Source organism: Cladophialophora immunda, assembly GCF_000835495.1.
Source record: "Cladophialophora immunda strain CBS 83496 unplaced genomic scaffold supercont1.4, whole genome shotgun sequence".
NCBI lineage: Eukaryota > Fungi > Ascomycota > Eurotiomycetes > Chaetothyriales > Herpotrichiellaceae > Cladophialophora > Cladophialophora immunda.
Genome location: NW_015622544.1, coordinates 5,312,175 through 5,339,908, shown reverse-complemented (window position 1 = coordinate 5,339,908; position 27,734 = coordinate 5,312,175). Strand labels below are relative to the sequence as shown.

Sequence of the window (27,734 nt, the reverse complement as noted above, 5' to 3'; positions counted from 1 at the left end):
TGCTCGAATCTCGTTGTTAACCGCGCACAGAGTGAGTCATGTGAGAGAGGCAGTTTGCAACTCGGATCCATGCTATTCCGTTTTCAAGACACGACGCTTGTACACAGTATGTACCGGTATGAGGCTCACTGGGCTGGAGGGTCAGGCGCCCGGGGAAAATTCTTCCCAGGCTACATGATTATTGGCTTGGTTAACTACTCAGACGGTGGTGAGGCCTGGCCTTTGTGGACAAATGTCTCTGTGATCGGAAACCCTACTTCAACATCTGCATATACTCTGGGCTCAAATAGATACCCAGGAACCGAACTCAACACGGAGTACAGCGTCCTCATTGAGATCACCTCTGTGTCGCGAACTCATTCAGCATGTCCGTAACATTCTTCCCGCTCGCCTTCGCCGTAGGTTTTGCTCTCGACCCTCGCTTCGGAGGAGGCGATGCGGACCCAGGGGTTGCTGGTTCTTGGTTTCTCGCTCTCTTCGCCGGATCCCCATTGCTGTTGGTGGTAGAAGGCCATTCTTGGGCCTTCCAGCTCTGTGTCTTGATATTCTCCAGAAAAATCGTCCTTGTCGAAGGGAAGTCGTCGACAATGTGCGACCACTGTCGAGGACCGCCCATCCACACTTCTAGGAGCGGTCGCTTGTCAGTCAGGCTGGGTCGACGATTGTGCACCAACTGACTGAAGAGCTCCAAACTGTCATAGTAGCAACCCGAGATTGAGCCAAAAGCAAAGTCCCGATCTCCAATAATTGGTCGGAGGCTTTTGGCACTCTTTTTGGCATGCCTTGCTTCCCATCCTGCGGCTTGCGCTGTTGGTTCCCACAAACCTCTGTTCTTTTGGTGCATCCTCGGACAGTCTGTGACGATGATGTGGCATAAAGATGGAAAGCAGTCTGCGTATTTGAAGATCCAGTCCGATAGATGTTCCTGCCAACCAAACATTATTACCCGCAGATGCTGAAAAGTTTCTCCCGAGCGTGCAAGCTCTGCCCAAGAACGTAGGACGCGTTCGTCAAATTTGGAAACTCCGTTGTCAATCGTGGCCTGGCCGTCCGAAAGATCAAGCACAGCGAGGTTGGTTATAGTATGTACCGATACAAGGCTGCTCGTCGCCATCTCCTTCGAGGAGATTCGGAGGCAAGTAAGCCACTTCAATTCCTTAGACGTGAGGCCGTTGAAATAATCCGTGACTGGCATGTCCAGAAACTTAATGTCCAAGAGGTAACGATATTCATGCCTTCCGAACTCTTCTGGACTGGGATATGCCGTCGCCAGAGTTCTCCAAGCGTGGAAACTCTCCGCTCGCCTGTCTCTCGATGTCAGCATCTGTCCCGACGGATCCCCCCGGTGAATAATACATTGACAACGTTTGGTCCCAGACCTTCTGCGCTATTGACCACGGCACCGTTGCAAAATGCTCGGGAGTCAGATTCCTGAACTGGGTAACAACTTTGATCCTCGACATAGCCGCCAAAGAACGGGCACCGGTCGGATTCGCAGGTGGCTTCTTGAACACACCGGCTGTTCTGGGCTTACCAATCCAGTCCGAGTACTTGTTTCGATGTGGACGTACTTCTACTTCAGAGTACACCTGTCCCGATTCCGAGTCAAACTTTTGCACGATCGCTGCGCTTGGACGATGTGATACAGGACCATAAGGCCCCGGCAGGAAAGGCCTCCTATCTGTCCGTTTAGAAATAGATTGCATGTTTCGGATTCGAGGTTCTTTGTATCTTCATTCGGTCATTTGGCACAACCGCACCCAACGTACGATGGCACGAGAGATGGTCGTAAGCTTGCCGGTGGTCTCAGCTAACCAAAACCGACCTTAGCAACTTGGTCATCGCAATGAGGGACTCTTTGGCCATTGTGCTGTTTCTCGGGGCTGCAGATCAATTTGAATTTCCTCGAGGTGTAGACAGTGTTGAGTCGGTCTGCAGACATTCAGCGTGTTGGATTTTGTTGCTCCGACGCCACAGACCCGACGCCACAATAAATCACGTGATATCGCGTTGAGGCTGTGACCATGACATCATGGGGACGCGACCTCGGGGCTTCCATCGAGTGTTGAATGCTCTTACCAGTACGAACACGAACGAAACGAGGCATGCATGTTGTGGTCCTGCTTGGTCCTCTACCTTATACACGATGATAGCTGCAATATGCTAAATCGTCTCCCTACCTGCGTTTACCTGGCTAAAGCCAGCAGATGACCATCTTTTGCAACTACGCCCAAACGCCAGATGAAACCACCAGGCGAAACTCAGGAACTTCATATACCTGCCTCGTGCACTGAGGTGGGGTCACCCGAGGTTGAGAGCAAAATTGCCACGACGGAAATGCCCTCTCAGAAGATCTGTGGCGTGACCGCAGGGCTAGATATCAGAGGCATGTCATCACTTCTGGCTACAACCCTTGTGGAAGCATCGGACACCGTTATCACCATTGAGTCAAGAGGCGCAGTTGGCACTGGCTGTCTCAGAGAGATCATACTTCGCCCTTTCCTCCGGCTGACCCTTGCGCAGGAGAGACCAGAGAAGACTTCGAGCCAGTTCCATCATCTTTTTGACCGGTCTCGCTTCGACGTTTGGTTGTCGATGCTTTCTCCGCACTTGAGCTTAGTTTTACGGGGGATTTGCGAAACCTATTCCACCATGGGTCTAAGTTCACAAGGCTGAGACCAATCACAAAGCAATAAGTGTCAAGCAACATGCCCGTTCCTGCTTCCCGTCAATTCTGGAGCTGAACCGGATTCCCAAACCCCGCAAACGGGCTTCATCGGGGAAATACCGACGGACAATCTGACAAACCGGCTTTTGCAAAATCTATACACGTCTTCCCTCTTTAGTTCGTCGGAGACATCGACCCTGTCCTTCATTGGCCTCCAGCTTGACGAGGGCTTCAACTGAACTTTGTGTGACATAGCAAGCGGTGAGCACAACATGTCATCTCGTGCGGGGTTCAACAAAATCCCAGAATTAGACGAGCAACGACAAAGCTCAAATATCCCTGATGAGGCGCTCATCTTGCGAAATCGTCAGAAGCAAGGTAGAAATCCCCCAAAATGCTCTCAGGGGTCTTTCTCGTCGGCTTGGCAGCCCTGATCACCTCGAGCTCTGCTCAGTCGAACTCCAGCCAGATACTGGTGGTTGATCAGAAGAGCTTCAATGTGTTGAAGCCCGTCCCTCCTCCTTCAGAATCCAATCTTACGACGGTGAGACATGTTGGCTCTATGGAACAGCCGTGTGACTGTCTCTCTTAGCCTGCTGACTCGACGGTGTAGGTTTTTGTACCTCCTGGCGTCACGCTGCAACAAGCCCTTGCGAAGCCCTTCCACGTCTATGACGATGCCTTCTTGGATATTATTGGGACGAACCCCACCCTGACACTAATTGCCAGTACTAACAGTAATCCCCTCTTCCACGAGGCTGTCGTCTGGTACGTCTCGAGGGCTTGATATGCCACGTCATTGTTCTACAACGTCTGTCCCATGTACTAAGTTTGCCTCCTAGGTACCCTCCGACTGATGAGATCTTGTGAGTTTCTGCCATTTCTGGGAATCCCTCTGCTTCCACCCTGTCATTGCTGGAAGCTCCGCGGTATCGGTAAAGGATAACAGAGGTTCACAGCTTCGTACAAAATGCCGGAGCGACTGCCGCTGGAACTGGCCTGAACAAGTCGAATATCATACAAAAGATCGCCTTGAGTCAAGCTGCAGCAGTTTCGTCCTTACGCAATGCGAGCGGTCAGGTGGATGTTGTGACTGTCAATGCTACGCCTCCGGTGGTAAACTCGAACGGTTGGAATTGCTGTTACTTCCCTAGTCACCCATGTTCAGAACTGATCTATATTGGCTAGGAGCAACTCAGTATCGAGGTCAACTTCTCTTTACTGGCGAAGGACAAGGCAATAACACAGCTCCCGCTTTATACGTCGTGAACCCACGTCCTCCGTACAACACGACTGGTAGGTGCAGTTTTCGCAGATTCCCCTGAATATCTCTCTCCGGGATTATTGCCTTGATGCCGCTAACGTCTGCTATAGTTCTCGTGAACAACTACTTCGGCCGCCAATGGAATTCTCTCAACGATGTAGCGGTCAATCCTATGAACGGCGACGTGTACTTCACAGACACCCTCTACGGCTACCTGCAAGACTTCCGCCCTTCGCCAGAACTCCCAAACCAAGTGTACAGGTTCACACCTTCTACAGGAGCTGTATCGGTTGTAGCCGATGGATTCGATCTGCCAAACGGTACGTTGGAAGTGCTTCAGGCCACTGCTTGTATACGTAACATTGAAATGTAGACTAACCAGGCACAACCAGGCATCACGTTCTCTCCGAATGGGTCCTACGCGTATGTTACGGACACAGGTGCTCAATACTCCTTCTTTGGGTATAACATGACCGCGCCAGCCTCGATGTAAGTTGACAATGCTTTTCCCGGATTCTCGGGCCAACGGTGCAATCACCTCCGTCCCCATTTTCACTCCCCTCTGCTCGTGCCGTCTAACAGTTACGAAAAGCTATCAATTTACCGTCCTCCCCGACGGCACGTTTGCGAATCGCAAGCTTTTTACCTATTCGAGCGTTGGTATACCGGACGGCATACACTGCGATTCAAACGGCAATGTGTACTCGGGCGTTGGGGACGGCGTGCACGTGTGGAGCCCTTCGGGGAAACTGCTCGGCAAGATCTTCCTGGGCACGACGTCGGCCAACTTCAATTTCGCGGGCAAAGGCCGCATGGTCATCTGCGCGGAGACCGAGCTCTATTATGCCACGTTGGCGGCCGAGGGGGCGGTGGTGTCGAGTCAGCTGCCGCCGACTTGAATGGGGGATTTGAAGCTTTCAAAGCCGTCGGGAAAGAGCATATGAGTTAAGATCCCACGATCAAAATGAAAGTCCATGTGATAGGAGTCTCCGTCTGGGTCTTTGGCGGCTTTGAAGGGAGCAATAACATCCTGACATTCATGTAGGCGCCATGTTCAAGGAAGATAAAAGTACCACATGGCAACGACGTGGCTGCTGTTCCAAGTAATGTCAATTGTGCCATTCAACTATAAGATAGGGAGACGACCACCGCTGAAGAGTAGCCCTCTGTTGGGAACGAAGGCCGCCTCTCTCTCTACCAACGTACCCCTTTCACTTCACACTCGAGGAAGACACCATGTCAGACTCTGGCCAATATGCCGTATGGCTTAGTTTTTGAACCATAGTTGTTCCAAACATGTAAATCACTTCCGACGCAGCTTGGGCTACAGCCTCGCCTCCTTTCAACCCCAGCCTCGCTTGTGATGCCCCGATCTGATAGCGTGTTCGATGTTTGTACTGCCAACGCCAACGCAGGGGGGGCAGCTTAAAGCAATCGATGGAGCATGCCCCCAGACAACCTCGGAAACCAAAATAGGCCATCGAGTTTCCCTGTAAGCATTGTGGGAGGGATTCAATCCCCCCATTTATGGTCCGTTTGCGTCGCAGGCCAGTCATCCGGGTATGCCTTCTTCGCCTCCAAGTCCTTGTACTTCCGGTCCATCTCCTCCCTCCGGCCCAGGGAGACGCGGTCGCCGTAGACAATGCCGTTCAGGTGGTCGACCTCGTGCTGTAGAACATGGCTGAAGAAGCCCGTGGCGTGGATCGTGAGGGCCTCGCCGCGCTGATCGACCCCGTTGATGGTGATGGCGCCGAGGCGCGACACCGACGCGGAGATGCCGGGGTACGAGAGGCAGCCCTCCGTCATGGACAGCGTGCGCTGCAGCGCGTGTGGTTGATGATGATGATGGTGGTGTTGGTGGCTCGAGTGCGCCGGTGTATTAAAACCCGCAGAACCCGTCCCGCCTGGTGCCTCGTGGCTCCCCCCGTCGTCGTCGCTGTCCCCAAACGCCTTCTGGGACGAAGGCTCGATGATGGGATTGCACACGGCGCCCCAGCGCCGCGTCCCCCGCGCGTCGTCCATGTCGTACACAAACACCCGCAAGTCCACGCCGATCTGGTTCGCGGCCAGCCCCACCCCGCCGGCGGCGTACATGGTCGCGAACATGTCGGCGACGAGGGCGTCGAGCTCCTTGGTGTCGAAGGCCGTCACGGGCCGCAGTTCGCGGTGCAAGATCGGCGTGCCCCAGCGCACGATGGGCAGGATCTTGCCCCGACCCGAAGCACCACCGCCCTCGCCTTCTTGACGGGGATCGGGCTGAGAAGACATTGTTGCGCGTCGCGACCGGGTTCTGTCCTTTTCCCACGACTAGCCTGGCCCCGTTAGAGATTGGGTGGTCCCGTGAAAAAGCCAGAAGGAGCCCAGTTCCATCATCCCCCAAACTAATTTTTCTCCTCCAGGCGCTCGGGGCGGCTTTGTGTGGCCGTTTCCATATTGGGGGAAGAAAGCACTGAACAGACGAAAGGACTTACTCCGAAGATGTTAGTTGATATGATAGGGGGTCTCGAATATTAAAACCCCCCCGGTCCCAAGAGCGAGACTAAACCCGCCACCTGCGTCGAATAATGGGCCGCAGCGATCGATGGGAACAGGATGGCACCTGTATGTTTGGGGAAAGTGAACCTTGCCGCTTTCGAAGAATGCTTATGTCCCTAATAATAATATCAAGCAGGTGGACAAAAACGTCGCCATCGAAAGGTTGAAAGTCAGTGTCCACATAATCCGTTCTATCCGCACTTATTCACGGGCTAGAGTTTCACGGCGATCAAAATCGCGGGGTTGATGTGGAATCGAATCTGGCAACTTCTCGGCACCTTGTCCGAAGGGGCCCTTTGGACTCTCGCTCAGTCCTTTATGTATTAAAGTAGCAAGAATCTAGGGTTCATGTCATCATCATCAGAGCATTAATCCATTAGGCAAGCAGAGCCCAAAAAAAATGGGCGAGGTTGTAGTAGCGTTCGATCTCTACGGCACGCTCCTGTCGACCGAGAGCATCGCCAAAGAATTGGCTTCACACTTTGGCCAGGAGAAAGCAGCCTCGATTGCGGCGGTATGGAGAAAGTATCAACTGGAATACACGTGGAGGCTGAACAGCATGAGTAGGTCTTGCGGCAATGTGGTATTTGAAATCTTGATGCTGATCTGTTCAAGAACAATATCAGGACTTTTCGGACGTGACCCGGAAATCTCTCCTGCATGCGCTTGCTGAGCACGGGTTGAGTCTCACCACTGCTCAGAGTGATAAGCTCATGGAAGCATACGACTCTCTCTCGACCTTTCCAGATGTCAACCCAGCACTGAAACGCTTGGAGAACAACCCAAACATCAAATGCGTCGTCTTCTCAAATGGGACCAAGGCCATGGTCTCCAACTCCGTCAACAAGTCTCATGATCTCAATTCTTCCGTCTTCAAGGACCTTGTAACTGTCGATGCTGTCCGAGTATTCAAGCCCGCCCCCGAGGTCTATAACTACCTGGCGCAGCAGGTCAACAAAGTGGGTGAAGAAGATAAGTTGTGGCTGGTTTCAGGAAACCCCTTTGATGTGGTGGGTGCTCGATCTGTTGGGATGCAAGCTGCATGGGTTGATCGGCCAGGGAACGGATGGCAGGACAGACTTGGTCAGGGCCCTACAGTAGTAGTGAGAAGTCTGGAAGAGGTTGCGGACGTCGTTGAGCAGCATGCCGCAGGCTCCATATAGTAAGAGTGCTCGGTGCCAACAGTCATGCTATATGATCTTGATATGGCTCGGAACTTGATGTGGTGGCGGCTTCCCTGGATCGACGTGCCTTCTCCATTTTTGCTACCCACAACGCACTCCCGGCTGCAGAGGTAAGCAAAAAGAACATGCTGAGCACGGGGACAAGTTGCAACGCCAATGCAACCACACCGAACCATGTGTATTTGAGCTGCCGGTTCCGGACGTATTCTTGTCTTTCTTTCTTAGAGAAGCCCCGTAGCTTGAAGTACCTCCAGTGATGAAAGGGCCCGGCTCGATATCCAGTCAAGACGAGGAAGATGGGGACGCCAACAAAGGGTATGAGATTGACCGGGAGAAGAATAACGAATTCGGCGATTTGACGGAAACTGAATGGAGCATAAATGGCGGCCGACGTAGGTTTTCCGAGCATTTGCACAGAGTTGTGAGCGATTGGATGGAGTGTACGACCCTCACTGACAAGATCCTCCAGCCCTTGGTCGATAAGGACAGCATCAAAGGTATCCACGAGAGTCTCGTCGACAAAGAACGCCTCGAAAAGAAGGGCAACGATCGCGGCGCCTTCGCCCAACACGAGAAATGTTGCATTCACCCATGCTCCTGGTCCATGGAAGATGGCGAGGAACGCAGCTTGTGGGAGGAAGGTCCAGAGGAATAGGTTGGCGTAGATGAAGGCGGACAGGAGAACGATGGGGATCAGGCGCGCCTTGAATAGCGGGTAGAAATAGGGATGCAGGAGGAAATAGAAGATGCCCTGGCGTGGAAGACAAGTCAGACATTGTCACCTCTCTACGCGACATAACTCACCTTCAGGGGATAGAGCCAGACCGCGTCCCAAAGCGAACAGCACATCCTGGACTGCCCTTCTGCCGCCATTGTCACTGCAACAGGTTATCCATGAGACCGGTTGAGAACCACCAGGGAAAACGGTGCTCAGTCGCAGGCAGTGAGCGGAACACATTCGCGTGGTGATGTCACTCAGCCAATGGAAGAATTTGAATCCTCAGCCTCGTTGCCAAGCCTCAGCCTTGTTTCCGCCGTCGGCTTCTATTTCTCGCGCAGTTTCGGTTCTCAATTTTTCACACCTCTCTCTCCAAACTGAAGTTTCCTCTGTATTCACTCTGTCAACTATGATGACTATGGTTGCTGGAGGGGAAATCAGAGGACAGAGGGATGAATCGTTTCGACGGCTGCCAACTTACCCCGGGACCTTCTGTTGCTGATCCAGCTTCGAGCTTGTGGAGGTTTTTGGAAATATCTTATGGCTGCACATTATCCATATAACCCCCAATGGGTTTGGTAGAGAGGTGGTGGACGTCGGCGATACTACCCAACTCCTTGCATCCTTGAACTTCTTGGGGATCATAGAGAGCTTGGCTGGATATTTTGAGGATATACGGTCCTCATCGCATGACCTTCATGAGGGGCTACAGTGGCTGCTACAAAGAAATCTCTGCCCAAGCCCGTTGTTGTACTCCGTACTCGTAATGAGGCCCCTAAATAGGAGGGGCCTAACGGCTCTGGCTAGGTACCTTTCAAGGGATCGTACAGGGGCTCACTAGGCTTTGTAGCCCGCGCTGACCCCGCCCGGGCTGGCACCTGGGTAATTTCACCCCGGAATCCAGGGCGGTCCCTGCCCAACTAGACCCCTGCTGGACTCTTAGTGGCAGGTACAATAGGTACTGTACACGGTTGGTGTGCCAAATGGCCACTGGACCAATTTGGTTCGACTTTTGCAATGTTACCCTCTGTGCTTTGCCTTCCCTACAAGTACTCGGTGAAGAGTAAGCACATTCTCTTCCCCTAGGGAGTGTTGTTCACGCCCACACAGATGCCCATTCACTTGGACTGCATTCCAGCCGTGACCCGTGCCTGGGAGCAACCTCCCATTCCATAGAGCCCTTCACCGCCGCAACCCCCAGACTTTCCACTCCTTCCCCCGCAATAAGTTAAGCGGCCGCTTGGAGTGAAGTGAGATCTCACCGAGGACACCGGCGGCCAGTAGTAGCAGTGAAAGTGACAGGGTCTGCCGTGGACCGTGGTCGCTGGCAGCTGGTTGATTGACCCTCGGCCCCTCGATCACGAAATTCTCCACCTCTGCCTGCGCTTGTCTCGCTCCCACCACCAGCCATCCAGGCCACCTGCTCCTGCTTCCGACCTCGCCGACATCTCAAAATCCCCTGGGAACCTTGTGCTAAATACTCCATACTATGTGCCGACATTCACCCGTGGATTCTGCTTTGCTCAACACCGAGACTGGGAGATAGGAGTCCTCCCAATGGCTTCCATCTCACCGCAAGGCCCGTATTCGTCCTCTCAGCCACAGGACGCGGGCAACGCCTATAAGTACGAAGATCCCACCGCATACCAGATCCCCTCTGGCTATCCAACAAATCAATTCGAAGTCCCTCTGCCCGTCGCGCGTCCAGAACCAGAACCGCAACCCAGAGAACCCTCGAAGCCACAGTCTTCAGGTTCATCAGAACCCAAAGTTCGTCTCCGAAAGGCCTGTGACAGCTGCAGTGTGCGCAAGGTCAAGGTACGTGCGCCGACTCCCCTCGTGCTCCTGATCCGTGTAGGACTCGCGCTCATGAATGCCAACAGTGCGACGAGACCGGTCCTCCTTGCAAATCATGCGCCGCCCTCGACATTCCCTGCACCTTCGACCGTCCGAGTCGGAGACGTGGCCCGCCCAACAGACATGCTGAAGCTATCAAGAGACAGAAACTCGAGGGTGGGAACTTCGACGGCTCACGAAGCTCTCCCACTCATGATGCCGCCTACAGCCTTGCTGCCCTCGCCGCACCGACCCCGCTGTCCGCCGAGTCAATATGTGACCTACCGGCCTTGAAGGTTCTGCTGGACGATTACTTTACGTATATCCATCCATTAATACCTCTTCCACACGAACCCACGTTTCGAAGATCATTTGAAGCTAGAGAGGACAGAACAAATCACAACTTCCTCGCGCTCATTGCCGCCATGGTTGAATGCCTCGTAGCTAGTTTTCCGAGACGCCCCAGACAACTCTTTATCACGGAACCAGGAAAGTCGCAGTTTCCCAACGCGGGGAGCTTGATCGATCGATGCCATCAAGTCTTCGTCGAAGCTCGCGGCCTTGGATACATGGATCGCCCGATGAATCTGTACGACGCTATTGCAAGCTATCTCTCTGGACTGGCTGCTGGATATACCCTAGACATCGCACGAATGCGACTCTATCTCGGCGAGTGTACCATTATTATGCGGGAATTGCAATTCCACCGGCCAGAGATCCATCGGCCCGCTGTGACTCCGGCAGCAGCGTACGGCCCTGCCGACATGCCCCGGCCGCCACTGGTTGACTACATCTACCAGGAATCCGGTCGCCGGCTTTTCTGGCTGTTGTTTGTGGGCGCAATGTCGGCCCGACAGCTTGATGAGGCTGAGGGTGACCTGTTGATGCCTCCCGTATCCCACGCGGAGATGCTCCCACCCCTACCGGTCGAGGTCGATGATGAGTACATCACTGAAACACAGATTTTCCCCCAACCTCGAGGAGTCGTCTCTGAAATGGTCGGGTTCAACCTCAATGTCAAAGTCTTCCGAGCCTTTCACTTCTTGGCTGCCCTGGAAATGGCGTTTGGTGCAAACAACGTCTATGACTGGGATCGTCAACGGCAAATCATCCGCCGCGCTCTTCAACACGTCAAGGATGCTACGCGAGATGCGCCTAAGGAATTGCAGCTCAACCCGGCCAATGGATTCGGCGAGTGGCCTCCTACCCAAGCCGACATATCGGCATATTCCCACCTCTTCAATGACCGCGAAGGAAGTGAGGGCGATCCCCACGCCACCCCCGGCAGTGTCCGCGGATCATTCTCGATGCCATCCAAGCGAACAATCCAGTTTGAGATCCAGAAAGCGAATATATACGCTACCCAACTTTCGTCGAGATCGTACCTGGTAGAGAGGTTCTGGAACCTGTACGAGATAGTGGATCACGACAAGTTGACTTTTCCGTCGGATAAGTCGGTCACAAGCTCGTCTCCCACGGCCGGGATCGTGACAACGGGCATGGAACACGGTTATCGCCAGATCGTCGGTCGTACCCCAAGCGACAACATGATGGACGCTGGAGAGCAGATGATGGCCGTTGAACGAGAAGACATTGTGAGAGACATGGCCCTGCTTCTGAAGAGCATCAACCAGGTCAATATGGAGCCTAATGGAATGAGTTTCGTAAGTTGATCGGGTTTCAGGCCAAACGACTTCACACTGACTGTTAACTAGTGCAACAAGATCCGAACCGTTGCGTCGACTTTGCTGGAGACCAAACGCGCCAGAATGAGCGTCATGCCCACGCTCGACTCCGAAAGTGTGAATGCATATCTTCACGTGTTCCTCGATATCCTCTCCAAGTTGGAGCGCTTGGGTCCTGGCCGATTCCGAGGTGTTGCTGATGGCAACACTGGCGGCATCCTACGGACGCCCGAGGAGATTGAAGAGGAAGAGCTGATCCACTGGGCGAGTCTGAAGGAGCATCAGGAGCGATTTGTCCGGACAAGCGGATTTTGGTGAAGACTGTCCGAGGGTCTGCTTTTTGTGCATAGTGTAATGACTGATGATCTTTATGGGTGTGATGGGGGCTGGCTTGATGATGTAGCAGGGAATAATACAACAGGGGACCAGCATTTGTTGCTATTCGCGTGGATGGACGAAAAGTGAAGCTTCAACCAAGGCTTGATACCCCCTGGTGCCCCGTGGGATGGTCGTCGATCAGGGATATTGGCTGTCAGTGATACAGACATGAAGCTTTTGTCTAATGACGACGCGCGGCAATCTCACGCATAGCTAGCTATTGTTATGACAGGGCTAGACATAATTGGCATTAGCATATGAGTACAACAAAAACATCGCGCATCGACTTTTTTGCTCTTCTGGGGGAGCTCGCGACCGGGCGTCGTATGGCGTGGATCTGAGTGTCCTGGCACCACCTGCAGTTTCGTCAGACTTTCCACCGCCTGGTTGGGCTGCGAAGTTTCCTCCAACGTCCTCTCCTCGTTCGCTCTCCTGGAGGCGCCCACACCTCACGGCAGGAAATCAACTCCAATGACAGACAATGACGATGGCAATTTTGATGCCTTCAGAGACTGCCTGTTCTCACACGTGGTGGAAAAGCTCACTGCTGATGGAACAAAGAAACCTTCCAAACGGTCGTCCCTAGGCAAAAAAGCCCGACAGAACCAGTCTGAGCCATCTGGGCCCGATGCTTCTGAGCTGGCCGACTTCTCAGATTATTTGGCCACCGATATCTTTGCGAACTTGCCGCGGCCATTCCAGGAGCTATCCTATCATGCACTGCAGAATGATGCTGTGCAATCGGACAAGTGGTCCCTTCCGCTGACTCTGACTGTTGTTGAAGAGCTGTGTGCCCGTCTTCCGGGAGACATCAACGACAGCTTGATAGCATATGGACTCATCGAGCCACCCAAATCAGACATCCAGTCCTTCATGGCCCCGGTGCTCTCTGGCTACATTTCCGCGGCGACAACACCCCCACCAAAATGGTCCGAAACGCGGACAAAGGCGTGCGAGATCTGCGAAAGAGACTGGGTTCCAATGACCTACCATCATCTGATACCGAAGCAAATCCATGCTAAGGTGCTCAAGAGGAATTGGCATGAAGAACATCAGTTGAACAGCGTGGCGTGGCTGTGTCGAGCTTGTCACAGCTTTGTTCATCGAATGGCCTCCAACGAAGAGCTCGCCCGAGAGTGGTACACCGTCGAACTGATATGCCAGAGGGAGGATGTTCAGAAGTGGGCCCAATGGGTCCGACGTGTTCGCTGGAGGAAGACCTGAGATTGGTGCCTGAAGCCCAAAGCAGGACCGGTTGAACAAACAAGACTGTTTGACAATCAATCCAATCGCCTTGATTTGGTGTGTCCTCTTCGTCAGCCACCAACTTGTCGCAGATACCTTTGTCCATTCATCCCTGCTGGCTTCCCAGATCCATAGTACAATGGCGGGAAGTGTGTGGGCGGGGCTTCGCGCCCATGGCTGGTGTATATGATATACATTTCCTCTTGGATATTTCACTGCTGGAGGACTGCTGAATGGGTTCACGGTCTCCGCGCCTATTCGCCGCGTCGATCCGACAAAAGGGCTTCACCTCATTGCCGTCAGAGATAGAACGCTCCTCAGTACGCGACTGCCGCAGTGGTCCAACGCTCCGCCTTTTTGCCAAAAGAAATCTATATAAACCTCAGCAATGACAGATCCGAACCTATGCTTGGGGAACCATTCATCCATACTCAGACCTTCTGCAACCAACGCTACTGCACAACTTCGTTGATCAGTCGCTTGCTTTGTACTTGCTTCGACTCGATTGTCCACATCTTGAGACGAGGTCTGTTGGAACTGCTGCAGCCGTCTGTTCTCAGAGAACCCCTGTCAGCGTCTGAGCTGGTGTGGACGTGCACAGTCTGCTGGATCTGACTTTGCGTCCCTTGTCCACGAGCACCAACCTCTCTTGGTCTTGGTACGGCATATCGGTCACGACAAGGCGGCTTGACTGCTTACAGTCTCAGCTTGCTTCCTCGAATTTAGACAGATCTGAACTCACGGGCAAAGTCTAACTCGACACGTCGAATTGTGGACAGAATCACGGGACTGACATTCACTTTTGTCACGGACTTCACTGTCGCTAACATGGCACGCGACAACAACAATGAACACTGCCGCCGCCAAGGGCAGCATTGTGCCGCACCTTGTGGACTCGAGATTTTCGTCCCTATTCCTCGTGCCATGTTTTTTGCAGGCGTCAGAGATTTCCCTCGTCCTCAAGAAGTTTACCACAATCCTGTCTACATTCCACCGTCGTTCGAAACTCGACTCGGAGCTCGTGCGAACAGCAATTCTCTTGTGGGCTCCTCATTTTCTCAACCGCCGTTCACAAGTCATCCACGCGGTCCAGGAATCACAGAATTCTGGGAGTGCCTTACGGCGCTGCAAGATCCAGTCCCCATCTACCAGTCACCATTTGGACCTGTCACACCAGTCCACGAATTTCTCCCAAACATGGCTTCCTACGACGCTCGACTCATTCCTGTCCGCGAAGACGCCGTGACCGATGCCCTTACCTCCTTCATGCAGAATCCCAGCACGAGCATTAATGATTGTTACCGGTCCGCTGTACGGAACTTCCTTCGTCGTTCTGTCGAAACAAATATCCTCGACCTTGTCAGGAGAATCGACCTTGAGGTCGAGTTCGCACTCCAAATCATCCGGGCCACCAAACGGCCAGAACAGTTCACACTCGAGCAAATGGATAGCCTCCAGGCACTCGGAAAATCCTTCACTGAAATGGGAGCGACCTACCGCGAAGTCTGGCTTGAAGAGGTCACCAGACTCAACATCTGGCCGCATCACCAGGCCAATATTGTAGACGCTGATGAGTATCAGCGATACATCGGACGAAGAGACTGGGATGCCGAGTGGGTGAGAGGCACCCTGGAGAGGAGTGAAGCGGAGGTGGGTGCCTACAACAACCCGTACCATGGTGGCAATATCATTAATGGAGACAACGGGCAGGACGAAGGAAGAGCAAGAGATGTCGACATGATGGACATCGTCACAATCGAAGATGACCACAGCAGTGCCACCGACGAAGACGAAGAAACCATCGTCGTTGGAAACAACGCCCAAGGCATCACCACTTGGTCGAGATTTGTTGAAGGCGAGTTGACACCTTTCGCTCAATATGAACACGGGCGCGAACGGCCCTGGGCGTGCCTCCTTTGCGAGAAGTGCGTGGTCAGTGAGAAGGGCAAGCTCCTAAGACATCTTCGCCAGCAGCACGGCCTGACCGGCCTGAAGGCCATGAAGGCCGACGAAAAGAACTACTCGAACTTCCAGGGCCACGATGGGCAGGACTGCTTCATCTGGGGCGAGTACGTCAGGGGCGACCCGCGGCCGTGGAAGTGCCTGCTGTGCGCGAACCACGCCGGGGTCAAGTGCGGCAGAAGCACGTTCGCACGGCATTTTCAACTGACCCACGGCATCAGAGTCGTCCTCCCACCGGTCACATCTGAAGAGATCAGGCGCCATAACCAGAGGAGGCAGCGGGGCCAGCAGGCCAATAACGCCAGCGGGGCGTGAAGAGCTCAGTGTGCACGAAAGGAACTGGTTGAGACAACTGTGATTCAAGAGACACATTGGCGGTATGGGATCGCGGGACCTGCACGAGTGAGGGGAAACACTGAGGCAGAGAAGTCTTCAGGAGACAAGAGAGAATAGACACCAGAGAGACTGAGATATCTCACGTGAGAAACCAGGCAAAATAGCCAGGTACTTTTCTAATGAAACCCCCCCCCCCCCAAAAAAAAACCGCTTGACTTGATTCATCATACAAATTTCGTTTCCAGATTCATTTCAAGAACGCACAAGCTCGTCCCAGGGCGTGTTGCTCTCCGAGGCGTCTACGTCGCCTACGACGTGGAAGACGCGGCTCGTGCCCTCGAATTCGGCAATCTGCCCAGTCAACGCCTTCCTGTCGCCGTAGTACTTGAACCTGTACATGCCCGTCGGGGTGCCCGGTTCAATCTCCCACTCCAAGATCACCTCGCTGGTGCCCAGCGTCGTGGACGTGCGCTTCCACCGGTACACCAGGAACCAGTCCCGGTCGGAGCGGACCTGGACCCACTCTCGGCGGCGCTCGTCGAACCTCTCCACGGCGGCGAAGGTGCTCTCGAGGCGGAAATTGTTGCGCGGGTTCGCGCCCACGAACGTCGCGCTGACGACGTCCCCGCCACGGTATGACTTCGCCGGGTTCGGGGAAGCGAGCGTGTCGCCGAAGTTGCGCAGGATCCCTGCGTGATCGACGACGACTGGCCGAATGAAGGACAGCGAGCGGTTCACGTTTATCGGTGGATGGGGGCCGGCGGGGAGACGGTCAAGGTGGGATGTTTCGTCGTCGGTCCCCAAATAGGGGAGGTGTGTGATTGTGAGGTTGATGTACGCTTCCAGCGTGTACGGTCCGTAGAGCGTGGATGCCCCTTCGTAGCGCTGCACGGCGTATTCCTCTTCGGTGGAGATGTAGTGCGCGTAGGTGTTTGCGGGTCCGCCGAGGACGAGCCTCGGAGAAGAGATGTTCAGGATCAACGGAGCCGCAGCCGTGAGTGCCGATTTCCATCGGCGGCCGGCCATGGTGGTCGCTTCTCCGGGCGATATGATCATGATCAAATCGCCGATGCGGAGGAGTTGGATGTCGACAATGTTCGGCGTCCAGGCGTAGGGATCATCAGCTTCGCCCACGTCAAGGAGGATGGGTTTCGGACTTTGGCATGCGATCTGGGCGTCTGTTGGTGGATGGATCGCGCCTCTTGCGACCCTCCACAGCGGGTTTTTCAAGGCAGGGGAGCCGTTGGTGTCGTTTGTGCCCTGGGCGAAATCGAAGCGGCCAGGCCCGTCGGTTGTGCCACCTGCGAAGCCATATCCCAAGGCGGCGGAGCAGGTCTTCAGGGTTCGGGACTGGTTGAAGAATGAGGTGAAGGTGAACGACGAGAGGTTGGCGTAGGTGTGGAAATAGGATACGGTTGATGCTGGTATCCGGTCTAGGTTGTGGTCTTCTAGGAGGACTTTGGCTGCAGCCATTTGACGTTTCCCAATCTCGAAGCACGACCTGGTCCCCTGATCGTCTGTTTGAAACATCGGTCCACGTCCGTGGCATCCCTGGGTTCGACCTCCGCATGTGCTATCCTTAAACGCGCATGGAAGGCCTGTATCTTCGCAGAATGCGCCGAGGGTATTGGGGGAAGTATCTCCAACGTTTGCCTGGGAGAAGCCAGCGACGAAGGATGGGTTCTTGACTTTCATGTGCTCTTCCAGAAGGTATGCTGCAACACCTTTGTTATCGCCGGCGATAAGTGTGTTGTTTTGGTACAGAGATGTGCCATGAACTGGAAACCAAGTCAGCGCTCCCAAGGCTTGACCATCAGACGCCCGCTCAAATTTCATCAGTGTTATGCTCTTGTCGACGTCATCGGTGTACTTGTCGCGTTCATCCTGCGGATTCTGGAGGTAGGCATACGGGCTTCTGTTTATATTCGCACCTTCGACGGGGTATTGTCCAAATTTGAGGTGGCCGGGCGTAAGGCTGTCATGTGCACGTTGAATGGCTAACACCGAGCCACTGACGATTGCGTCGTAGCTCTCTCTGTGGAAGCCCAGACTCGTGATTTGTGGCAACAGGTAGTTCAACCAAGCCCCGGGCCCGCTGTGACTGTGTGTCCCGGTAACTGCGACATTGTTCTTGTTGTATATTGCATATTCTGGGCCCAACTCCTTAAGCCTCTGCAAGATGCCATGACGAATAGCAGTGTCGCCAGACTGGGTATCTAGGACAAGGTAGACGATCCGCGAGGAACTTCTCGAAAGGCTGCCCACAATGAATGCCCGGCAATAGATCCGTTGACGGACACCACTTCCCACTTGGTCTGTGTCAGCGTAGCCCATCAAGTTGATCTCGACGACCGGCCTGAATAAATTAAAGTTAGCATGTGCTCATCGGCACATTTACGCACTTCCCTTACCCAGTAATATCAGCCTTTCCGACCCCTAGCAAGTAGTCGCCCTGCAAAGCGGCCTCGCCACTGTGCTGGCTTTGCTCGGTTTGTCCCTGCACATTGCCAGCAAGCAAATGCACATTTTGAAGCGGACTATGAGCAACGAAGCCCAACCACAGAAGAGCCGTCGTGAGGACGAGACCGAGCAAGCATAGAACTGGGGCTAGCGCTCTCCGTGCCATTTTCGTGTTGCCCTGAATGTGATGTCTTTGCAGCTTACGACGGGAATCGGATGTGACAGTCCCCCTGTCTTTTCGGGTCAGGTAGGGAGTTTCCGGAATGAATCATCGTCTTGTCATAATCTGTCTCTGACAATAGACGAATATGCCAGCGTATAAAGGGCAAGAACCGGCCACCGTTGGAGAAGTGTATGAATTTTTGTGTTGATTCTCTCGAGGCCGCGAGGCTCCCCTGAAACGGGCAACAATGTCGTCATCCTGACGAATCACCAAGGATCGACGACAGCCTTGAAGTAAGCACGTATACGGGCAAGGCTAGCCAATCATATACGGTCATTCACGCAAGCGGGAAAGCCTGGGCTTGGCACCATGGAATCTTTATCGCAGTCAATGAATTTGCACCGAGGGACGGTCTCAACTCCCTGCAACCAACAATGGCCTTGATATGGGAGTCCCACGACTCCCTGCCCTGTGAGTGATGCTGTGCCAAATGAAGAGACTGTCGACCTGTGCTGACCGCTTCCCCCCCAGACATCGACCCCGACATCACAGATGCCGAGCGCCAGAGAGCAAAAGCTTCGATTGCTCGACACCTCCCCAAGGACTATCTCAGCACGCCTCACCCCTCTCTCGCCCCTCTTCCTGCAGTCAACTTCTCCGAAACATTCCGTCAAGAAATCAATCGGGTAGCTGCGGGTCAACCCCGCCAGCAAGGGATAGACGTGTCGCGCTACGAGGCCCCGGACGAGCCGTCGAGTGACAGTGATCAGGCCACAATGAAAGAGGCGCTGCGAAACGCGTACATCTTGACCACTTTCCTGTCAGATCGACACACCAACCTCCAATTGCTCGACGAGTTTGGCAAGAACGCTTGGCTTATCGGCAATTCTCAGACAGAACAAATCCTGCAGGTGCTCGAACGCGAGCTTACCGGGCTTAAATCTGAGACCGAAAACATTAACAGAGCTCGGAAAGCTACCCAGGAACAGTCTAAGGGCGAGCTTTTGACCCTTCAGGAAAATTGGAAGCGAGGTATAGGCAGAATTCTCGAGATCCAGGTCGCTGCAGACCAGTTGCGGCGACAACTCGGCCAGGGTCAACTGCATCCTGCAACATGAGATCCTTGAACGCAACTGGGTTATTTTCTGATAAGCAGGGATACAGCTGAGGTGCATTGCTGCATCAGTATCGCAGCGATCTGTCAAAACCAGATGCGGAGTGTGCCCGGTCGCTCCGTTCGGCACAAATACGGGCGAGATCTCCGCATATGCAGACCGCGTTATCGTACTAAGCACCGTCGAGGCTTGCTTACCTGATTTTCCCCAGACCTCAAAAAAAAAAAGGCCTCAAGGGGCTCTCTCTAGAAGCTCTGAATATGGACCTCAAGCCAAAGGAAAGGTCCCTCGGACACCATATTTTGCGATGGTCGACTTCGCTGGAAGTATGCTCTCAGCAATTCGAGGCCAGTTGGTCCCGGAGAGCAATCTGCCAGAACCCCGAGCCGCTTCTGGGTGGGCCCTATATCCAGTCCGCTATTTTGAGACTCGAGAGGGGAGCTGCGACCTGGTCGGTCCAGACTCTGCGTTAGCCCGAAGGACGACTCCCTGCACGTCTCTCAGAAAGAGAACAGCCGAGTCTTGCTTGCTGCCTTGTCGTGCTGAGACGTGGAGCTGGTGAGCTGGGTATTCTTCGTGTGCAACGCTCCCTCCTCCACATACCAGGAACACCGCCATGGGGCCAAGCAGCCAATACTCGAATCTCCAACACCTGAGTGCAACCTTCTCTATATTGATAGGCCGGCCATGCATTTCTCCAATTTATATCTTCCCGGACACGGTTAGCCTGCCCTTTCCCCCGCAAACGGGGTTTAGCCGTTTTCCCTTTGGGTTTCTTCCATCAGAGCGACCTCCAGCATTTGCGGCCATCGTCGCTTGATTCGGGCGTTCCAGCTTATGCAGGATTTTCCCATCCCTTGCCAGCCATTCCATGTTCTATGCGGTGCCGCTTGATAGTGGACCTTCCCCGCGTTTCTTGCATTGGACGCCCCCCTCCAAGCCACTCGGGTGGGGTGCTGAGCCGTGCAATCCGCTGGCGGTACTAACGGCATATCGCACCGCTAGTCCTTGGCCTTTCTTTGTCCTTTCGACGTCAGCCCGTGTGCCGTGCATTTTTCCTGTGTGGTACCTCGTGCAAAAGCAACGTTACTCGTTACCTTGCTCGATGCAGGGGCTTGTGCACGGACCTTTCGTGATTCGAGGAGGTCGAGACACGAGATACCGGAAGTGATGTGGGATGCTCGTGGGAACAACCTGAAATGGCCTCGAGTGCTGCTCGCTGATTCTAACCACCTTGGGTTGAGATGGACGACGTATCCTGGTCAGCCTGAAATTCAACCACCCCTTCTCATGCATCTCGACATACACCTCTGTTGACCCGACATGCTCAGGACCCGGAGCTCTGAAGGGCCCGACTGTCTCATACCTTGCGGGTGATGACTTCGCTTCGACGCAATACGGCTCCTGTCACTGCCTAGCCGCTGAGGTGATGATCCCCGTCATCATCGACGTGATTGAGCAAACCCCGCATATCCAACGCAAATCAGCTCGTCTCCAGGTTTGCTCCAGATGATCACATTACAAGGATGTTCAAACATGACGGCGACCAAGACCACAACCACTCTTTTAGCCTGTGGAGTCTCCGGAGACGCGTTTGCATTGAACCCCTCTCTCCCCTCTCCTCCAGTCTCCCGAGAGGCGGAGAGGAACAGACAACCGGAAGTTCTTATATCGAGACGTCTCGCCCTCTGTCCTTCTCTTTTTCTTCTCTCCCAGCCTGCTCCTGGTCGAGCAAAGGACATATTTATCTGCAGAGAGTAGTTGAACCGTTTCATCGTTCATTGAACACACCGCCATCATGACTGTCCCAGAGGAAGTTGATATTATTGTCTGTGGAGGTGGCAGTTCAGGATGCGTGCCAGCTGGACGTGAGCCATGCCTACGCGAGAATCCCCTGGAAGACTGGCACTGACACCTGTCTAGGTCTGGCGAATCTGGATCACAATCTCCAGGTCCTCTTGATTGAGGCCGGAGAGAGTAACCTCAACAACCCATGGGTCTACCGCCCGGGTATCTACCCGAGGAACATGAAGCTCGACTCGAAAACGGCCACGTTCTACTACTCTCGCCCCTCCGAATGGCTCGATGGGCGTCGTGCTGTTGTTCCCTGCGCCCACATCCTCGGTGGAGGCAGCTCCATCAACTTCATGATGTACACGCGCGCCTCGGCAAGTGATTACGATGACTTCCAGACCAAGGGTTGGACCACCAAGGAGCTCATTCCCTTGATGAGGAAGCACGAAACCTACCAGCGGGCCTGCAACAACCGAGACCTCCACGGTTTCGAAGGACCAATCAAGGTCTCCTTTGGCAACTACACCTATCCCATCATGCAAGACTTCCTCCGAGCTGCCGAGTCTCAGGGCTTCCCGGTCACGGACGATCTTCAGGACCTTGTGACTGGTCATGGTGCCGAACACTGGCTCAAGTGGATCAACCGAGACACCGGCCGTCGTTCTGACGCTGCTCATGCATATATCCATGCCACCCGTGCTAAGTACCAGAATCTCCATCTCCAGTGCAACACCAAGGTGGACCGTGTGGTGATTGAGAACGGCACAGCGGTCGGTGTCCTGACTGTGCCTACGAAGCCAGTTGGTGGACAGAACCCGGAACGCAAGTTCTGGAAGGCCCGCAAACTCATCATTGTCAGCTGTGGTACTCTGAGCTCACCTCTCGTCCTGCAAAGGTCTGGTATTGGTGACCCAGATAAGCTTCGGAAGGCTGGTGTCAAGTGTGTTGTGGACCTTCCAGGTGTTGGCCTTAACTTCCAAGACCACTACCTACATTTCGCCACCTACCGTGCTAAGCCAGACACTGAGTCCTTTGATGACTTTGTCCGTGGTGTTCCAGAGGTGCAAAAAGCCGTCTTCGAGGAATGGAACATCAAGGGCACTGGGCCATTGGCGACCAACGGCATTGACGCTGGTGTTAAGTCACGACCCACGGCCGAAGAACTCGAGGAGATGAAGAAGTGGCCGACCCCAGAATTCGTCACCGAGGGAGGCTGGGAGAGCTACTTCAAGAACAAGCCCGACAAGCCTGTCATGCATTACAGCGTGATCGCTGGATGGTTCGGTGACCACCTCGACATGCCTGCTGGCAAATTCTTCACCATGTTCCATTTCTTGGAGTATCCCTTCTCCCGCGGCTTCACCCACATCGTGTCTCCAGACCCATACGAGGCACCAGACTTCGATGCTGGCTTCATGAACGACAAGCGTGATATGGCACCCATGGTCTGGGGCTACATCCAATCCCGTGAGACGGCTCGTCGGATGCAAGCCTATGCTGGTGAAGTCACAGCCATGCATCCTCACTTCAAGCACGACTCGCCCTCCCGAGCTCTGGACATGGACCTCATCACCCGTAACCAATATGCCGGACCCAACCACATCACTGCCAACATTCAACACGGTAGCTGGACCATGCCTGTCGAGCTGGGCGATGTACCAGAAGTCAGCTTCCTCAACTCGAACCAACAGCACTACCGAGCACCTCTTAAGTACAGCAAGGAAGATGGTTTGTTCCCCGCCCTGCTTTGATGGACGCAACAATATACTGACATGTGATACAGTTGCTCACATTGAGAAGTGGGTTCAACGACACTGCGAAACCACATGGCACAGCTTGGGAACCTGTTCTATGGCCCCGAGAGAGGGCAACAGCATTGTGAAGCATGGTGTCTTGGACCCAAGACTGAATGTCCACGGCGTCAAGAACCTCAAGGTTTCCGACTTGTCGGTCTGCCCTGACAATGTTGGATGCAACACCTTCTCCGTAAGTTGTCCCACCATGACTGTTTTCGAGAACATAACTAACCAGACATTGTAGACCGCCCTGCTCATTGGCGAGAAATGTGCCGTGCTCGCTGCTGAAGACCTCGGCTACAGTGGTGCAGCTTTGGACATGAAGATTCCGCCATACCACGCTCCTGGCGAGAGTGTCGGTCTTGCTCGCCTGTAGACTTTGAGAGTTGGGCGGGATTAGCAGAATGGCAAAAAGTACTGGGAGGATCTTCGAAGGAATGAATAGTCAATAATTTGATTCTATCATCCACACAAACTACTCTGTTTGCGTTGCTCCTCGTGTCCTAAACCTCGAGCTTGATGTCGGAAGGTCTGTATCCAGTTTCCTGCTCTTCTGAAGGTGTATCCGACCAAATCATGCCTGGATGGAATCTTCATTCTGCACCTTGAATACAGTACATTCTAAGCAGACAGTCTTGGGATGTAGCTTCCTTCGTAGTGCCCCTTTCGTAAGCTCACGTCTGCCCGTGGATGTCCATCAACCCGCCAGAGGATATTATGTTTGTAGATGTTGTGGACTGGCTCTGGTGGGAATCCGGTCGAATTTTCCGGAGAATGGGACGGCACGGGCAGAAGGAACTGCAAACGCGGTTGAAGCTCGTCGTTATTCGTGCTGGTGGGGGCGATCAAAGGCAGAGAACGCTGCACGCGACAGGGATGAATGGGCGACGTTGATCGAGATTCAGCGCCACCTCCGGTCTTGGTGACTTTGCCCACGGCGGTGACTGGCCTCGCTCGGTACAAGCGATCTTCGGGCAGGGAAATTTCACTGGCTGGTGGGGGTAACGCCTCCGATGTCATTCTGTAAGTCAGCGTCAGTGGGCAGCGCTGTCTGAGCGTTGTGAGACCTCACGAATCGAAGATGATCTTCCTGCGCCCTCTTTCATCGCCCAAATTCTAACGCAACAGAGCATCGTCCTCCGACGTGGAACCACAGCATCCGCCCTCCACCATTGGCCCTCAGACCACACCAGCTGCGTCCCACAGCTCTGAGCCTCTGACCATGGCCGGGTCTTTGCTCACGCCTCGCGCTAGAAGCCCGCGCCCACCGAGCCAGGGACCAAGCACCTCTGACGTCGGGGAAAAAACAGACACGGCCATGGCCAGGATTGTGGTGTCTCAAGTGTTTGTGTCGCAACCGAAAAAAGCTGGTTCCTGAAGACTATTACGGAGCACCCTTTGAACTCATAATTTGACAAGAGCTGGCTGGATCATAGTAAAGTGTATCTCACTGTTTTCAGACTCCTCAATCCGCCGGGTTGCCTGCGAAAAGCACTATTTTCGGCCACGTCCACACACGTTATACGAGTTCGCCACCCTCCATCTCATGGCCTCATCAGCTTGTTTCAGTTGGTAAACGAGTCACCACGCCGTGCTCCCGAGAATGACCGCCATCGATTCTCAGCTGCTCGATAGTGGTTGTTCCACAACATCCACCTTGACGACTACAAGCACACCTCTCTCGAGTTATCCTCATCGTCGGAGCCCTGTGGAATCTGACAGGATTCGTGGCTCCCGAGACTTCCATTCGTGTAACGAGGAACCTTCTCGCCGGAATTCTGCGTTTCTCGAAGTTGGCCTGGGTGGTGAAGATGCCATTGTCGACTCGAAATTAAGAAGAGAGTCACGGCCAAAGCTCCAAGTGCGCTTTCGAAACGACGTCGATGTTGTCGAACCCGAAGTGATTGACTGGCCCGAAACATCCCCAGTTGACAGACCGTCCCATCCGCCAATGTCTCCATACTTTCCTACGCTGCCCAGATTACTCTTTTTAGCTCTCGTTATCTTGCTGGTGGTTCCAAGTCTGCACCATTCTCCGCTGTTGATCGCCGGGGCGAATCCCCTCAATCGTGAAGCTGGATCGTCATTGGCGAAGGGCCCATGGCTGGGGAACAAGAGGGATGCACTTCCAGGAAACATCAAAAGAGAGAACAGTGCAACAGACGTTTGCAAGAGGTGGTCAGGGCAGAGCGCCCTAGTCAACGGGACACTGTACTATTACGGAGGAAGAGCAACCACCAGTGCTGACCAGACCTCAAATGAATGGAGTACGTTCAGTCGACATAAAGTGCACCATGGCTACTGACAATTGATGTGGCAGACAACGACTTCCTTACACTGGACCTGACAAAGCCCTGGCAGATTTCATCACCATCACTGACGGGCCTGCCAATCCCGAGCGGCCCACCCGCGATATCGCTTGGCTACTTGTGGAATTCCTACGATGCCCTATATCTATACGGCGGCGAGTTTTCAGATACGCCTGTTGCGTCTCCTGTACCCTTCTCCCTATGGGCATATGACATCTCTTCATCGACATGGTCGGAGTCGTCGAATCCACAAACAAGTTCGGGGCGCAATTCGGAGCCAGCAGGGCAACCAGTCCAACGTGCTGCAGAAGGTGCTGGGGTATCGGTGCCGAATCTAGGTCGAGGCTTCTATTTCGGAGGCCATCTCGATTTTTTGACGACGGCCGGGTGGTCAGAGTCGGTGGCACGTGTCTATCTTCGAGGCATTCTTGAGTATACCTATCCCAGTTACAGCAATGCTGCAGTGAATGGTGGACAAAAGGCGGGATCGTCGGGGATCTATCGCAACATCACCCAGGGTGGTACTCAAGACTCGGCCGGCTTTCCAGAACGGGCGGATGGAATTCTTGTTTACATTCCCGGATACGGAAAATCAGGCATCATCCTGGGCCTTGCGGGCGGTACGAATGCGACATTCACCCAGATGAACGTAATAGATGTGTATGACATCGACTCTTCCACGTGGTACAAACAAGCCACCTCGGGACCGACGCCCGATATTCGAGTCAACCCGTGTGCTGTTGCGCTGTCTGCCGCTGACGGAAGCTCCGTTCAGGTCTATATGTACGGTGGTCAAAATCTACTCCCTTACGGCCAGCAAAAGCAGTACGATGATATATGGATCCTGACCATACCATCCTTCACCTGGATTCAAGTCGACACCACCAACCAAGCCAATCCACCTGCGAGAGCTGGACACATGTGCAATGTTTGGAATGCTCAGATGGTGGTCGTTGGAGGATACGTCGGGCAGGATCTTTCATGCGACAGCCCAGGAGTCTACGTCTTCAACACCAGCTCCCTTCAATGGCAGAGCGGATACGTTGCATTGCAGACAGATGACAACCTCAACAGGCAGAAGAGCCAGCAAGATGATCCTTCGGCGTTGCAAGGGTCATTTGGGTACTCAGTCCCGGAAGCAGTCCAGTCTGTGATCGGAGGTAACGGCGTGGGAGCGGCAACTGTCTCTGCTCCCGCTCAGTCGGCCACTCAAGGACCGCTTGCAACGGGGACGCCACGCATATACACGGTCACGCAATCCGGTGGATCTGTAGCTACCGAAACTGCTGTGCCCACAGGAACGAGCGGGACCAGTGGTTCTGGCGGCAGCAGTGACAACGGAGGGTCCTCGAGTGGCGCCAATATCGGCGCCATCGTCGCCGGAGTCATCGCCGGAGTCCTCGCCGTTGTGGCCGCCTATCTGGCCTTCTGCGTCTGGCTCTACCGCAAGCAGCTCAAGATCTACAAGAACCACGTGACCATGGCGCAAAGGCAGGATCTCGCGGGCGATCCACGGTTCATTGGCGCCGGCTTCGCCGCGGGCGCGGGCGGGAGATACACGGACAAAAGCCAGTCGAGCGACAGCCGCCACAGCGCGGACAATCGCAGCGGAAGCAGCGGCGGCGGCGGCGGAGGAGGAGGAGGAGGAGGGCGCGCGAATCAACTATCCAGCAACAACCCTTACCGGAACGTGCCTGGGGGCGCTGGCTCCGCCACGGCGGCGAGCAGCACCGAAGACCTCATGGCGGGCCAAGAGCCCAGTTTCCTGGGCGTGGTGCTGAACCCCCGGCGCAGTTTGCGGGTGGTGAACCGGGACTGAGGCTGTGCGCACCGCACCGCACCGCACCGCAACACCCACCCTCCGGCAACCTCCATCTGGTTCTTTTTACGATTCTTATGATCTGCGAAAACGGCATTTGAAAGACCACAAAGGCACACGATTTCTTTTGGGGAGAAAGAGGCATTCGGAACATGCATGGATTGATGGACGACGGGATGATCTGTCCAAGAATACATAATTTCAGGACCGGCAATAATGAACGTGCAGCGCCTTCGCTTCTGTACATATACCCTCTCAGCGAATGGTGAACTCGTTACTACCTACCTAGCCTAGACACCTCCTTGATGTGTGCAATGCGTGATCTTGATTTGGGATTCTTGTCCCCGTGCAGCGACAGAGCGGTAACCTCGTTATCAAGTCTGGAAACTCCCTGACTACATTGACACACGGTGCGAATCGAATCCTGTTCAGACATGCGGTGCTTAGGGTATGGCCATTTCCACCTC

The 27,734-nt window shown here is 54.1% G+C and overlaps 12 protein-coding genes across 12 annotated transcripts; 8 read left to right on the top strand and 4 right to left on the bottom strand.

The window, feature by feature from the left end:
* Positions 1-165: 165 nt before the first annotated feature.
* On the bottom strand, positions 166-1,911 carry PV07_08168 (uncharacterized protein). The gene is made up of 2 exons (XM_016395306.1): positions 1,357-1,911; positions 166-1,304 (listed from the first exon to the last, which is right to left on the bottom strand). Exons 1-2 carry the CDS (start codon positions 1,704-1,706, stop codon positions 338-340), a joined length of 1,317 nt encoding a protein of 438 aa, XP_016248725.1. The 5' UTR covers positions 1,707-1,911; the 3' UTR covers positions 166-337.
* Positions 1,912-2,893: 982 nt separating this feature from the next.
* Positions 2,894-4,953, top strand: PV07_08167 (uncharacterized protein). Its single transcript, XM_016395305.1, has 8 exons — positions 2,894-3,212; positions 3,282-3,436; positions 3,511-3,534; positions 3,628-3,797; positions 3,857-3,964; positions 4,043-4,252; positions 4,325-4,421; positions 4,525-4,953. The coding sequence occupies exons 1-8, from the start codon at positions 3,063-3,065 to the stop codon at positions 4,829-4,831; spliced, it is 1,221 nt and encodes a 406-aa protein (XP_016248724.1). The 5' UTR covers positions 2,894-3,062; the 3' UTR covers positions 4,832-4,953.
* Positions 4,954-5,028: 75 nt separating this feature from the next.
* On the bottom strand, positions 5,029-6,620 carry PV07_08166 (uncharacterized protein). The gene is made up of 2 exons (XM_016395304.1): positions 6,404-6,620; positions 5,029-6,244 (listed from the first exon to the last, which is right to left on the bottom strand). Exon 2 carries the CDS (start codon positions 6,198-6,200, stop codon positions 5,445-5,447), a length of 756 nt encoding a protein of 251 aa, XP_016248723.1. The 5' UTR covers positions 6,201-6,244; positions 6,404-6,620; the 3' UTR covers positions 5,029-5,444.
* Positions 6,621-6,761: 141 nt separating this feature from the next.
* On the top strand, positions 6,762-7,680 carry PV07_08165 (haloacid dehalogenase, type II). Its single transcript, XM_016395303.1, has 2 exons — positions 6,762-7,030; positions 7,083-7,680. Exons 1-2 carry the CDS (start codon positions 6,868-6,870, stop codon positions 7,628-7,630), a joined length of 711 nt encoding a protein of 236 aa, XP_016248722.1. The 5' UTR covers positions 6,762-6,867; the 3' UTR covers positions 7,631-7,680.
* Positions 6,872-8,722, bottom strand: PV07_08164 (uncharacterized protein). Its single transcript, XM_016395302.1, has 2 exons — positions 8,456-8,722; positions 6,872-8,402 (listed from the first exon to the last, which is right to left on the bottom strand). Exons 1-2 carry the CDS (start codon positions 8,522-8,524, stop codon positions 7,653-7,655), a joined length of 819 nt encoding a protein of 272 aa, XP_016248721.1. The 5' UTR covers positions 8,525-8,722; the 3' UTR covers positions 6,872-7,652.
* Positions 8,723-9,792: 1,070 nt separating this feature from the next.
* Positions 9,793-12,547, top strand: PV07_08163 (uncharacterized protein). The gene is made up of 3 exons (XM_016395301.1): positions 9,793-10,187; positions 10,253-11,869; positions 11,921-12,547. Exons 1-3 carry the CDS (start codon positions 9,927-9,929, stop codon positions 12,206-12,208), a joined length of 2,166 nt encoding a protein of 721 aa, XP_016248720.1. The 5' UTR covers positions 9,793-9,926; the 3' UTR covers positions 12,209-12,547.
* A 192-nt stretch (positions 12,548-12,739) lies between these two features.
* Positions 12,740-13,492, top strand: PV07_08162 (uncharacterized protein; the record flags this gene model as incomplete). The annotated part of the gene is made up of 1 exon (XM_016395300.1): positions 12,740-13,492. One exon carries the CDS (start codon positions 12,740-12,742, stop codon positions 13,490-13,492), a length of 753 nt encoding a protein of 250 aa, XP_016248719.1.
* An 849-nt stretch (positions 13,493-14,341) lies between these two features.
* Positions 14,342-15,790, top strand: PV07_08161 (uncharacterized protein; the record flags this gene model as incomplete). Its single annotated transcript, XM_016395299.1, has 1 exon — positions 14,342-15,790. The coding sequence occupies one exon, from the start codon at positions 14,342-14,344 to the stop codon at positions 15,788-15,790; it is 1,449 nt and encodes a 482-aa protein (XP_016248718.1).
* A 216-nt stretch (positions 15,791-16,006) lies between these two features.
* On the bottom strand, positions 16,007-18,677 carry PV07_08160 (uncharacterized protein). The gene is made up of 2 exons (XM_016395298.1): positions 18,223-18,677; positions 16,007-18,167 (listed from the first exon to the last, which is right to left on the bottom strand). The coding sequence occupies exons 1-2, from the start codon at positions 18,435-18,437 to the stop codon at positions 16,064-16,066; spliced, it is 2,319 nt and encodes a 772-aa protein (XP_016248717.1). The 5' UTR covers positions 18,438-18,677; the 3' UTR covers positions 16,007-16,063.
* Positions 18,678-18,868: 191 nt separating this feature from the next.
* PV07_08159 (uncharacterized protein) lies at positions 18,869-19,552 on the top strand (the record flags this gene model as incomplete). The annotated part of the gene is made up of 2 exons (XM_016395297.1): positions 18,869-18,905; positions 18,966-19,552. 2 exons carry the CDS (start codon positions 18,869-18,871, stop codon positions 19,550-19,552), a joined length of 624 nt encoding a protein of 207 aa, XP_016248716.1.
* Positions 19,553-21,347: 1,795 nt separating this feature from the next.
* PV07_08158 (uncharacterized protein) lies at positions 21,348-23,515 on the top strand (the record flags this gene model as incomplete). The annotated part of the gene is made up of 4 exons (XM_016395296.1): positions 21,348-21,417; positions 21,473-23,071; positions 23,127-23,329; positions 23,384-23,515. The coding sequence occupies 4 exons, from the start codon at positions 21,348-21,350 to the stop codon at positions 23,513-23,515; spliced, it is 2,004 nt and encodes a 667-aa protein (XP_016248715.1).
* Positions 23,516-24,422: 907 nt separating this feature from the next.
* PV07_08157 (uncharacterized protein) lies at positions 24,423-27,682 on the top strand. Its single transcript, XM_016395295.1, has 2 exons — positions 24,423-25,406; positions 25,460-27,682. The coding sequence occupies exons 1-2, from the start codon at positions 24,743-24,745 to the stop codon at positions 27,265-27,267; spliced, it is 2,472 nt and encodes an 823-aa protein (XP_016248714.1). The 5' UTR covers positions 24,423-24,742; the 3' UTR covers positions 27,268-27,682.
* The last annotated feature ends 52 nt before the right edge of the window (positions 27,683-27,734 follow it).